Source organism: Schistocerca serialis, chromosome 11 (assembly GCF_023864345.2).
Source record: "Schistocerca serialis cubense isolate TAMUIC-IGC-003099 chromosome 11, iqSchSeri2.2, whole genome shotgun sequence".
NCBI classification, from domain to species: Eukaryota; Metazoa; Arthropoda; class Insecta; order Orthoptera; family Acrididae; genus Schistocerca; species Schistocerca serialis.
Window position 1 is genome coordinate 161,212,500 of NC_064648.1, and position 12,752 is coordinate 161,225,251.

Here is a 12,752-nt window from a genome sequence, read left to right on the forward strand (position 1 = left end):
AGTTACAGGGCTATTATAGGAGGACACACTCTTGTTAACTCGAGATCAATGTTTTAGCAGTAATCTCTGTCTTGTATATTACCCTATCTTCCACCTTTAAGCTCCCTGGATGCGGTCCCCAACATTCCTTCTCATCTTGTACGGTAAGTCTCCCCTTTTCCCCCTTTTCCTAGACCTGTCCAGTCCTTTTCCTTAACCCTTCTTCCTTCCGTTTCAACCCTTTTACCTGCAGAAGGAGCCACTGGCTCCGAAAGCTTGCCAATCACAACAGTTTCTATGTGTGTTCTACCGCTGCTTCGTGAGTCGATTCTTTTATCTGTCCTATTAAATAATTTTATCAATGATTGTTTGATTTCGTTGTTACAAAACTGACAGTTGATGTTAGTTGACTTCGTTTGGCCGTGAACATCCTCTTTGAATGTTCTTCTCTACTCTTTTATGTTCTCTTTCATTTTTCCATTATGAGTTAGTTTGTCCTTGGTTAAAATGGCTCTGAGCACTATGGGACTCAACTTCTGAGGTCGTTAGTCCCCTAGAACTTAGAACTAGTTAAACCTAACTAACCTAAGGACATCACACACATCCATGCCCAAGGCAGGATTCGAACCTGCGACCGTAGCAGTCTCGCGGTTCCAGACTGCACCGCCTAGAACCGCACGGCCACTTCAGCTGGCTACTTTGTCCTCAAGGTAGCAGAATTCTTTCAGTTCGTCTTGATCCTCGTCTACAATTCTGACAAGTTGAACACTGATCCGATTTCTGCTAGACATCATTAATTTAATCTTTCTTTGGTTTAGTCTTAATTCATAGAGTCTACCCATTAGAGTGTTCATTCTACTCAACATCTCCTACTGTTACCTCTGACTTCCATTGAGAACAGCAATGACATCAGCTATTCCTGTCACTGATAACCTTTCAACATGAATTTTAATTCCATTTCTGAACCCCATTTTTAATTCCGTCATTGCTTCTTCGATGTACAGATTGAATCGTAGGGGCGATTAGATGTATGTCTTTTACCTTTCCTAACCTAATCTGTTTGTTATTGGTCTTCCTACTTTATCCTCTTGTTTGATGTACAAATTGCACGTAACCCTTCTTTCCCTAGAGGTTACACCTACTTTCCTTAGAGTTTCGGAAATCCTGCAACATTTTAAATTATTGTACGATTTTTATCTAACTACAAATCCTACGGACATGCCTAGATTTTCCTTAAGTCTCGCTTTAATCATCAATCGCCAACTGAGAAGTCCTTCGCTGATGCCTTTATCTTTCCTAAAACCAAATTGATCGTCATCTAGCACTTCCTCAATCTACTTTTTCCTGTTATATACATATTCTTGTCAGCAACTTGAGTGTGAGAGCGCTTTAGGTAATTGTGTGGATGTCCTCGCACTTATGTGTCCTTGAACATACAGAACTATGTGAATGATATTTTCAAGAGATACTGATTGTTTATCTGGAGAACCAGTTCGAATAATAATTTGGCTTCCAAATTTCTGAACAATTTTCGAAATTCCTAAGAACTCTTCCACATGCCTTCCACATGATTTGATCGCGAGTCTTCCTGACCCCTGTCTGTTTCTGTGGGCTGGAGAGGTAGGCCCCTCGACGGCCGCTGCTTCCCGTGACGTCTCACGAGGCCACCTGAGGACAGAGCAGCGTCGACCTGACCGCCACAGGCAAAAGCGACTCCCGCCGCTGAACACCACAGAGCGCCCTACACTGTGCTGCTTGTGGTGTGGTGTCAGTGGTAGCCACAGATCTCAACCCAGGTTACATCGGTCTGTCTGTGATGGCTGGTGAACTTCTCCCAACCCGTGGCTATACATTCTGCAGTCGTTGCCCTACAGCCAGATGCCAGTGTAATGTGTCGGTACGATGCTCTCAAGTCCCTCATGCCGATGATTCGTTTTTTTTACAAAGTCATTAAGATGCACGTTCTTTGGACTTTCTCTTTTGCGATTTGCGATGAGTAATTCCAATAGCATTAGGAACAGAACAAACATCGTGTACACACATCATTCTCCATCTGTAGCAATGTCTTTTTTGTACTGAAAATAGGCTCGCATAAGAACGAAATGCCAAAAATCTGGCACGGGCATAAAAATAATGCAGTATTTTTCTTAAAGACGTTGTGTCTGCCATTAACTGTAACATTATTTGTTTTCACGACTGCATTTTCGATCCTATGCCCTTTATACAGGTATACAGCAATAACCTAAAAGTGAAGTGCAGATGGCATGTATAGAACGCCACTATCCTCCCACACATGAGGCAGTTATATTACAAAAAATGCTAAAAACAGCACATCACTTGCATCGGGCCACTGGAGGTGTCAAAATTTACAAATCTTCTGACGTGTGTATATCTCACTGTTGTCTCTGCATGCTGAGTCTCCTAACTGCGACTGTACATCAACTTTAGATGAGCGTAAGGATCATAGCAATGGCATCAGGTAAATTTATTGTTACTGATGTTAACATCACTAACATGAATCCCCTCTAACCACTGTTCATGTTGTTCATATGACAACTGAGGCGGTTGGTGGGGAACATATTCACAAGTCGTTTCTTCTTTGCTCTTAGCAGTGATTGTACATGCCACAGTAAACGTTTTATACCAGAGTATCTTAATATCGTGTTTACATTTGTTAACAAAATTTGGCATTCTGTTTACGATACAAGCATTTGGTGTAAAGAAATAAGATAAGACATTTCTTTATTGTGATAGTGCGTAATAGTACATATGGTATCCATCGTCAAAGGCTTACAGTAGCTTGGCTGCTCATAAAAACATGGCAGTAATAATCATATATATATATATATATATATATATATATATACATGTGTATTTTTTGTACCATATTAACATCACAAAGGCATAAATCGCCTTCACAACAAGTTTCGTACATGAATTGATCCACTGGACAAATAAAAAGAAAAAGGAGTACAAAAATGACGTAAAGACATGTGATGAGATACTTCTCACAAATTACAGAACATTATGTGTATCACCATGTAATTGCAAAATGTACTGTTAATATGTAAGGTACTGTACCAGTACAAATGTGGCCATACATTTCCATGGCCCTTAGAACGTTTAGGCCGAGAATGGCTTTTTCAGCTACACTTGCAAAACACCTTATTCATTTTTTTACTGAATTATTCAAATATATTACTTATGTTAAAATAAATACACCCTAATTATAAAAACGTGTATGAGTGGACATAATTCTTTCTCATTTCCATACATATCATACAACTCACAGGAAACGTCGTAAAGACTACTCATATTATAAAACCAGCATAGACACGATCCTGTGCAAATCGTTACGTCCTATGCTTGTCAGTAAGTCAAAGTTAAATAGCTAAATTATACATTCTCATTTATGTTGCTTTCTATTATTAGCACGTAAAACTGACTGGAATTTATCTCGAGGTCTCTTATTTCTTAAATCTATCTTATTGTTGGGCAAGCCGTGTGGGTGATTTTTGAAATAGTTGTATATTTCCACTTCTTCAGGTATTTTGATACTTCTTAATTTTTATTACTGGATCTACGTTAGGTGATGGTACTCCTCTCTCTTTGCTTGATGTGCTCTTTAAATCTGTCGCTGGAATATGAGCTTTGTAACGTCCGGTCAAGGTGTCCATGCTGTAACTCATACGATTACTGACATTGTATATTGATCTAGTTTCAAAAGGTAAATGCTACCTGCATACACTTTGTGGGGGCAGAGAGGGAAAGCTGTGCTTCCTACAGAAGTCTGATCCACTGGCTTGTTCATCAGTCCGTCGTCTCCCGTCTTGTGCAGAACTGCAGGTCCAGGCGGCTGTTTTCCGGGAACGCCTCTCCAGCTACTGGCGGGACTTCGCGCAGCTGCTCTCACTCAGTGCGACGCACGCCTCACAGCTGTTGGTTCCCCTCGCATTCGAACGTATGGTAAGTGGAGTTTTTTCCTCCTCTTATAAACTGTATTATACGTACAGGAGGTGAGAAAATGACACACACCACCTGGTCAGTTCTTGGAGAGTGTTTCCGAGTTTACCTTCTTCACACTGTAGCTATCTTTGGCTCTCCAGTTCTAATACTAACCTTCTGGAAGAATTCTGAACCAACCTCTACTTCTGTGAGCCTTTTGGGGCTATGATACAGGGAGGCTAAGCTCGGAATGGTTAGAGATCGAAGAAAATCGTCTGTATCTTTCTTTTCTCGTATTTGCTAGCTACTTCTCTTACAGATTCAGATAACTTTGCATCCAATCCTGCTTTACAAGCTGAAGCATGTTAGCTTCATATTTAGTGGAGAGTGGTCTAGAGTCTCAGTGTGGCATTTAAAGTCTCCATCAGCATCAACCTGCAGTTGAGGTCCACCAGTTAGCGCGTGTTGCGCCAGCGAGTGGCTTTGTTAAAGGCACTGTGCTGCTACAGTCACAAGCGGAATATCTGGTGAATGCGTCAAGGCCAATGAAAATCTGTGCCAGACTAACCTGAAACCGGATGCTGCTTTCTGAGAGCATCCATCTCAGTCGTTAGCCTTTCTGCACGTGTCTCGTGGCGTAACTCGAACCATTATCGAGTCTGAATTCTCTGTCTGTGATTTATGAACACTACCACCAGTGATTTTCCCACTACCGAGGATAAAAGCTATGTGAACACATACACTGGACTCGCATTTCGTGAGGACGACGGTTCAATCCCGTGTCCGGCCATTCTGATTTAGGGCACGGCCGACTTCCTTCCCCATCTTTCCCTAATCCGATGAGGCCGATGACCTCGCTGTCTGGTCTCCTTCCCCAAACAACCCAACCTTAACACATAGAATGGCCACTGCACATTATGACTGTTTGGATTCTGAAAGTAGTATACATGGAAAGCAAAAGGACGCAATATGATCTGTGTCTTTGTGTAACTTTTGGTGGCGTATGTAGCAACGTGCCAGTCCCTAAAGTATCATGTGAGCCTCAATTTCGATCGTTTGAGAAGAGAATTAGGCGATACCTGTTTTAGTGAACTGAAAAGGTTCTGAGTAGATTAAATCTTTTTCCTATAAATATTACGGATGTTTGCTGGATGGTAATTTCAAAGATTGATAGTTGCGGGTTCCGCATTTAAGGATGGTTTCTGCCGACATCGTGTCATGTCCTGTCATTGCATCTTGTTTTCGTTACCATCATCCATGCATTTCACTGCAGGAAGGGCAATTTACCTGATACGTATCCAATATTTTGTAGAGTTAGTACCTCACAGCTTGCGAGAATGTTTAAAGGACGACTTCTTTATTACATTTGCGGTGCAGATACGCTTCGTTGATCATACACTGCACCTGCTTAGGAAAAGTGTAATTGCAAAAAGTTATTCCGTGAAACCAATGTTGTACAGATAGTTTCGATTTAAAGACACACTTTGCTTTCTGAATGAAACTTGAGTCTTCAGACACTGCAGCAGTCCCGAGGTATTCGTATTCGAGATAATTCCTCTCGTGGTTCCTCACTACAGCCCTGCAGAGTAGTTCGGCAAAGCGTGCTGTGGCCCAGGTAGCGACGCAGCTTACGATTTTGACCCTGTGCCCCTGGTAACTGGGCTCTCACATAATACTGTGCACAAATATGTATGTATGTATGTATGTATGGTCAGAATAGTTCAAATGGCTCTGGGCACTATGGGACTTAACTTCTGAGGTCATGAGTCCCCTAGAACTTAGAAGTACTTAAACCTAACTAACCTAAGGACATCACACACATCCATGCCAGAGGCAGGATTCGAACCTGCGACCGTAGCAGTCGCGCGGTTCCAGACTGAAGCGTTTAGAACCGCTCGGCCACCCCGGCCGGCATAGATTAGGTCTAGATGGTAGAAAGCGCAGTGGCGCCATAGCAAGGACGACGGATTCAACGTATTGGAAGGTGCCGATACAAAAGTGTGCAGCACCTTCCAATTCACTGCTCCTGCACAACGAGGGAAATTCTGCATTTTATTTTTCGTTTTCTATACTGCTTATCGACGTACCGGTAAGAGTCGACTGCAGCCACGTGTCACCACTACAGTGATTCTGGGTTGGGCCGTACGCTGCACCCCCTACTGTGTGGACTCGGCCCGTGTCGCTCGCTGGCCTCCCTCGCCCTGTGTTGCTGTGACGCCCACAGCCGGGCTGTCGGAAGCGCGAAGCGGCTCAGACCGCAAACGGGATGTTAGCTGCCCGCTGACCGCTAACTGCATGCTGTCACAGCGAGGACATGACGCACGTCCCACACACACACACACGTAAACGCGTGCAGTATTCCTGGCGCACATCCTCAAAGCTCTACTTACGCAAATACGAATTGGAGGCGATAAATCGCGATCCCGTCTAGAACCGGTCGGCCATGTATGTATGTATGTAAATTTAAAAAATATTGTATTCGAAAAGGATTTATTTTTCTCTGGCTCCTGCCATCAATATAAAACTGATAAAGGAGGTATTTCATTCAAAAAATATGAAAAAGAAGAACAACTGTATTGTGAAAACAACTGAAAGCTTTTAAATTTCCATTTTTTCTCGTATTTGTTATATACGTAACAGTTTTGTTATTTCGTAATTGATTCATTACAATATACACATTCTTTTGTGAATAAGGTAATTTTTTAATTTCCAATGTCTATTAAACACTTATTAGTAACTCATAGAGAGAGAGAGAGAGAAGTTTTCAGTGTGTACATACAGGGTGTTTCAAAAATGACCGGTATATTTGAAACGGCAATAAAAACTAAACGAGCAGCGATAGAAATACACCGTTTGTTGCAATATGCTTGGGACAACAGTACATTTTCAGGCGGACAAACTTTCGAAATTACAGTGGTTACAATTTTCAACAACAGATGGCGCTGCAAGTGATGTGAAAGATATAGAAGACAATGCAGTCTGTGGGTGCGCCATTCTGTACGTCGTCTTTCTGCTGTAAGCGTGTGCTGTTCACAACGTGCAAGTGTGCTGTAGACAACATGGTTTCTTCCTTAGAACAGAGGATTTTTCTGGTGTTGGAATTCCACCGCCTAGAACACAGTGTTGTTGCAACAAAACGAAGTTTTCAACGGAGGTTTAATGTAACCAAAGGACCGAAAAGCGATACAATAAAGGATCTGTTTGAAAAATTTCAACGGACTGGGAACGTGACGGATGAACGTGCTGGAAAGGTAGGGCGACCGCGTACGGCAACCACAGAGGGCAACGCGCAGCTAGTGCAGCAGGTGATCCAACAGCGGCCTCGGGTTTCCGTTCGCCGTGTTGCAGCTGCGGTCCAAATGACGCCAACGTCCACGTATCGTCTCATGCGCCAGAGTTTACACCTCTATCCATACAAAATTCAAATGCGGCAACCCCTCAGCGCCGCTACAATTGCTGCACGAGAGACATTCGCTAACGATATAGTGCACAGGATTGATGACGGCGATATGCATGTGGGCAGCATTTGGTTTACTGACGAAGCTTATTTTTACCTGGACGGCTTCGTCAATAAACAGAACTGGCGCATATGGGGAACCGAAAAGCCCCATGTTGCAGTCCCATCGTCCCTGCATCCTCAAAAAGTACTGGTCTGGGCCGCTATTTCTTCCAAAGGAATCATTGGCCCATTTTTCAGATCTGAAACAAGTACTGCATCACGCTGCCTGGACATTCTTCGTGAATTTGTGGCGGTACAAACTGCCTTAGACGACACTGCGAACACCTCGTGGTTTATGCAAGATGGTGCCCGGCCACATCGCACGGCCGACGTCTTTAATTTCCTGGATGAATATTTCGATGATCGTGTGATTGCTTTGGGCTATCCGAAACATACAGGAGGCGGCGTGGATTGGCCTCCCTATTCGCCAGACATGAACCCCTGTGACTTCTTTCTGAGGGGACACTTGAAAGACCAGGTGTACCGCCAGAATCCAGAAACAATTGAACAGCTGAAGCAGTACATCTCATCTGCATGTGAAGCCATTCCACCAGACACGTTGTCAAAGGTTTCGGGTAATTTCATTCAGAGACTACGCCATATTATTGCTACGCATGGTGGATATGTGGAAAATATCGTACTATAGAGTTTCCCAGACCGCAGCGCCATCTGTTGTTGAAAATTGTAACTACTGTAATTTCGAAAGTTTGTCTGCCTGAAAATGTACTGTTGTCCCAAGCATATTGCAACAAACGGTGTATTTCTATCGCTGCTCGTTTAGTTTTTATTGCCGTTTCAAATATACCGGTCATTTTTGAAACACCCTGTACTTAGAACAGCAACAGCAATGGCAGCTCAAAAACAATACACACACACACACAAACACACACACACACACACACACGCACGCACCATAAACATATTGTACATGTTCCACACGGAATATAACTCTCTCTCTCTCTCTCTCTCTCTCTCTCTCTCTCTCTCTCTCTCTCACGCACACACACACACACACACACACACACACACACACACACATGGACGCACCCAGTGTACAATGAAACATTCATAATCTCAAACATGCACTCAGAACTGTGACAAACAGCTCATCAAAGTATTCCACACACACCCAGTCAAATGGAACACCTTTTTACCTTTTTACTAACAAATAAACCCACCCAGACACATCAGTAAATAGTCTGGGTGCAGCAGATTTCCACACCTATGCCCCCCGATGAACCACTTGTGATCGTGATAGGACACCCCTGCTTCCAGCTGGAATTGCAGTATATACCTCAGTATATAACCTCAATCGAAATGTCTCCTGATAAGCATTTGTGGCGCAGCGCCAATGCCCTAGAGGAGGCTCCTATTGAAGTCCCTGAACGTGAAAGTTTTTCAGGCTGTGCAAATCACCGTGTCTGTCATGCAGACTTGTGGGATAGTCCAGCTCTACCTCTAGGACATATCCCTCAACAGCATCAGCGGCCATATATTTGATCTCTTTCCTCAGTCTGGTGATTTCAGCTTTGGACATCCATGAGAGCCCTTGAAAAGGGAGACTTTGTTGCATGGTTTGCTTTGAGAGACAGTTTACATCCAGGTAAAGGATGAAACTGAAATCGTCAGACAACCTGTACTCCCCCTCGATTATTTGCAAGTTATTTGCCTTGGCATACCTGCGCACACATTGGCAAAGTCACTTGTGGACCGCATGTTCCAGGAAGACATGCATCTCAACGTTGGTCAAGAATTCGCTGCTGGCTTGTGTCTTTCTTAACATGGCATCCCACGAAATCTCAGCCATATGCTACAGAACTTCTCGAAGATGTTGCCGGTCAGATGTACATGGTGTTCATCATTTTACATGTTCTGATAAATCAGAGATGCCGAAGTCCTGCTGTTCATTCACCAAGTGCCCGTTCTTTCCATTCATTATGGAAATGCCTCTTAGTTTACTAGAGAGTCCAGATATTCGTATGGAAAGACCCCTTCTCCGTCACAAGTTGAAACTCTTGAAACTCTACATCATCGAGATATGTGGCTCCCTTTGCTAAGAATATCTCCAGGACGCGTTGGTTCAGCAAATTTCTAAAGAGACGTGAGCATGAACCGTTGTGAATCCAGGAAGCGGCATGTATTTGTGAACGATGTCAGCAATGACACTGATCTCATCATCCTACTACCCAGACTCGTCAAAGTGCTGAACTAGAAAGTGGGCATCATGCTCACTGAAATTGTGGAAAAGATGGCTGTGTGCTGTGGCAGTTGGTACTTACAGTTACATGGGTTGTCAGCTGCACTCTGGGACTTCCCCGTTACGTGGCCACAGTCTCTACAGGGAGCTTCCTCACCTCTGTCCAGTCACAGTCCCCAGGTATAGCGATCAGCTGCCTGCTTGTACAGTGCATCATTTCCTTCACGTTGGTCATGAGGACGTTTTCACTATAAATGTTATAAACATCCCGGACAAGACTTTCAAGCTCAGTGAGCAGCCATTTCGCACTATCCCCTTGACATAAGATTTTAATTTTAGTGCACGGAACTTGATGGCTAGCCACATATCGTATGCATCATTTTGTGACAGTGATATGGGAGGCAGAGGCACCATGTTCACACTGTACCACAGGAGCTAGGAGGCGCTCTAAATCGACGTAAACGACGAAGGGACAGAAGTGTTGGTGACAGGCATTCTTAAACTTCGAGAACCGTTTATCCTTGATAAGCATTTCCACACCTATTGTTTCCTGGCTCTAGCAGTCAATCAAGTGCCTTTCAAGATACATGCTCTTGGTAAACGACTAGAGACATCTACAGCAAAAATATCTTGCACCTTTTTTGTTTTCATTTCAGAGGAACGTAGGTGGGACATGCATTTTATCCAAACGTTGTGTTGCTTATCGTCTTCAGAGATAAGCAGCAGGTCTACACTTTTTGGATGTTTCTCGGTTAATATGGACAAGAAGAGGGGACCACCTAATTTACGCTCGACTTCTTTGTCGATGTGCCACACAGCGTGTTAATGTTTGTCTTCTTCTTATGGCTCTCCTACATTCGGCCATAAACGAGAAGTTAGAACGCCAGTGGACATCTGGTGTTTGTTGTGTATCTGTATGCCCTGAATTTTTTGGTTAATTTCTATCGCTAGCGAGAAGCAACCATGGAAATCAATTTAAATTCCTCTCATCATTATTCCGGGCATTAGGACATGCTTTTTGTTAGCGGTATATACTTTTGAACAGAGATGTAACTGAACCCCACAATAAGTTGATCAAAACCTTATGAACATAAATCAAGGTAGGGTATACAGCTGAGTGTCTTACAGGACTCCCTTTCCTGCACCTCAGAAAAGTGACTCAGTATGACCACTCTGGTATCGACTCACCCCATGATGTCACGACAGCTCTCCCCCTAACTTGGACAATGCTCTTCTCCGCGACAACACGTCGAACTCCTAATAACTCTGCACACGAGAAGGAGAAAGAGACGCAGTTGATAAGTATCTAAGGAAGGAGAAATAAAAATCCGTATTCGTATAATAATAATAAATTCTGAGTACTTACACACAGAACTGTTGTTGTGTTCATTACTGGAATACACTTCCAGCAACTCATCGTCAGCAGGCATGTTTGTCATTAAGGGCATATCCAGCATGGGTACTAGAGGAGCTGCATGACGTCGGCAGGGGAATGTGTCTGAAAGAATATGGACAAGCCCAAACGAAAACACAGGTGCAAAAGAACTAGTAGCTGGTGGTCGCGTCAAAACAGCGATAATCGCATTGGGTACAAACTAGAGCATCTCAAAAATAACAAACAAAAAAATTAATACTGTAGAATAAGCGATATCTGCCTCTGAACGATCGAAGTCGTTCCCCAGAGACCATCATCATCGTCATCATCATTATCAGCTGCTGGGTTCAGATCCCACAGCGAGTAACGCCTGCTCACACCTAGAAAAGAAGAAGTAGAACCCATAAGAATAACTTACACTACTAGCCATTAAAATTGCTACACCAAGAAGAAATGCAGATGATAGACGGGTATTCATTGGACAAATATATTATTCTAGAACTGACAGTGATTACATTTTCATGGAATTTCGGTGCATAGATCCTGAGAAATGAGTACCCAGAACAACCACCTCTGGCCGTAATAACGGCCTTGATACGTCTGGGCATTGTGTCAAACAGAGCTTTGATGGCGTGTACAGGTACAGCTGCCCATGCAGCTTCAACACGATACCACAGTTCATCAAGAGTAGTGACTGGCGTATTGTGACGAGCCAGTTGCTCGGCCACCATTGACCAGACGTATTCAATTGGTGAGAGATCTGGAGAATGTGCTGGCCAGGGCAGCAGTCGAACATTTTCTGTATCCAGAAAGGCCCGTACAGGGCCTGCAACATGCGGTCAGGAATTGTCCTGCTGAAATGTAGGATTTCGCAGGGATCGAATGAAGGTAGAGCCACGGGTCCTAAGACATCTGCAATGTAACGTCGACTGTTCAAAGTGCCGTCATTGCGAACAAGAGATGACCGAGACGTGTAACCAATGGCACCCAATACCATCACGCCGGGTGATACGCCAGTATGGCGATGACGAATACGCGCTTCCCATGTGCGTTCACCGCGATGTCGTCAAACACGAATGCGACCATCGTGATGCTGTAAACAGAACCTGGATTCATCCGAAAAAATGACGTTTTGCCATTCGTGCACCCAGGTTCGTCGTTGACTACACCATAGCAGGCGCTCCTGTCTGTGATGCAGCGTCAAGGGTAACCGCAGCCGCGGTGTCCGAGCTGATAGTCTATACTGCTGCAAACGTCATCGAACTGTTCGTGCAGATGATTGTTGTCTTGCGAACGTCCCCATCTGGACATGGCTGCACGATCCATTACAGCCATGCGGATAAGATGCCTGTCATCTCGGCCGGCCGCCGTGGCCGTGCGGTTCTGGCGCTGCAGTCCGGAACCGCGGGACTGCTACGGTCGCAGGTTCGAATCCTGCCTCGGGCATGGGTGTGTGTGATGTCCTTAGGTTAGTTAGGTTTAAGTAGTTCTAAGTTCTAGGGGACTTATGACCTAAGATGTTGAGTCCCATAGTGCTCAGAGCCATTTATACCATTTGAACCTGTCATCTCGACTGCTAGTGATACGAGACCGTTGGGATACAGCACGGCGTTCCGTATTACCTTCCTGAACCCACCGATTCCATATTCTGCTGACAGTCATTGGATCTCGACCAACGCGAGCAGCAATGTCGCGATACGATAAACCGCAATCGCGATAGGCTACAATCAGACCTTTATCAAAGTCGGAAACGTGAT

General features: G+C 44.1%; 1 protein-coding gene across 1 annotated transcript in view; it reads left to right on the plus strand.

The window, feature by feature from the left end:
• LOC126427184 (uncharacterized) overlaps positions 1–12,752 on the plus strand; it is a 75,320-nt gene that overhangs the window by 33,142 nt on the left and 29,426 nt on the right. The window contains exon 4 of the mRNA XM_050089408.1: positions 3,818–3,945. Within this exon, the coding sequence (XP_049945365.1) occupies positions 3,818–3,945 (128 nt within the window). The remainder of the gene's footprint in view (positions 1–3,817; positions 3,946–12,752) is intronic.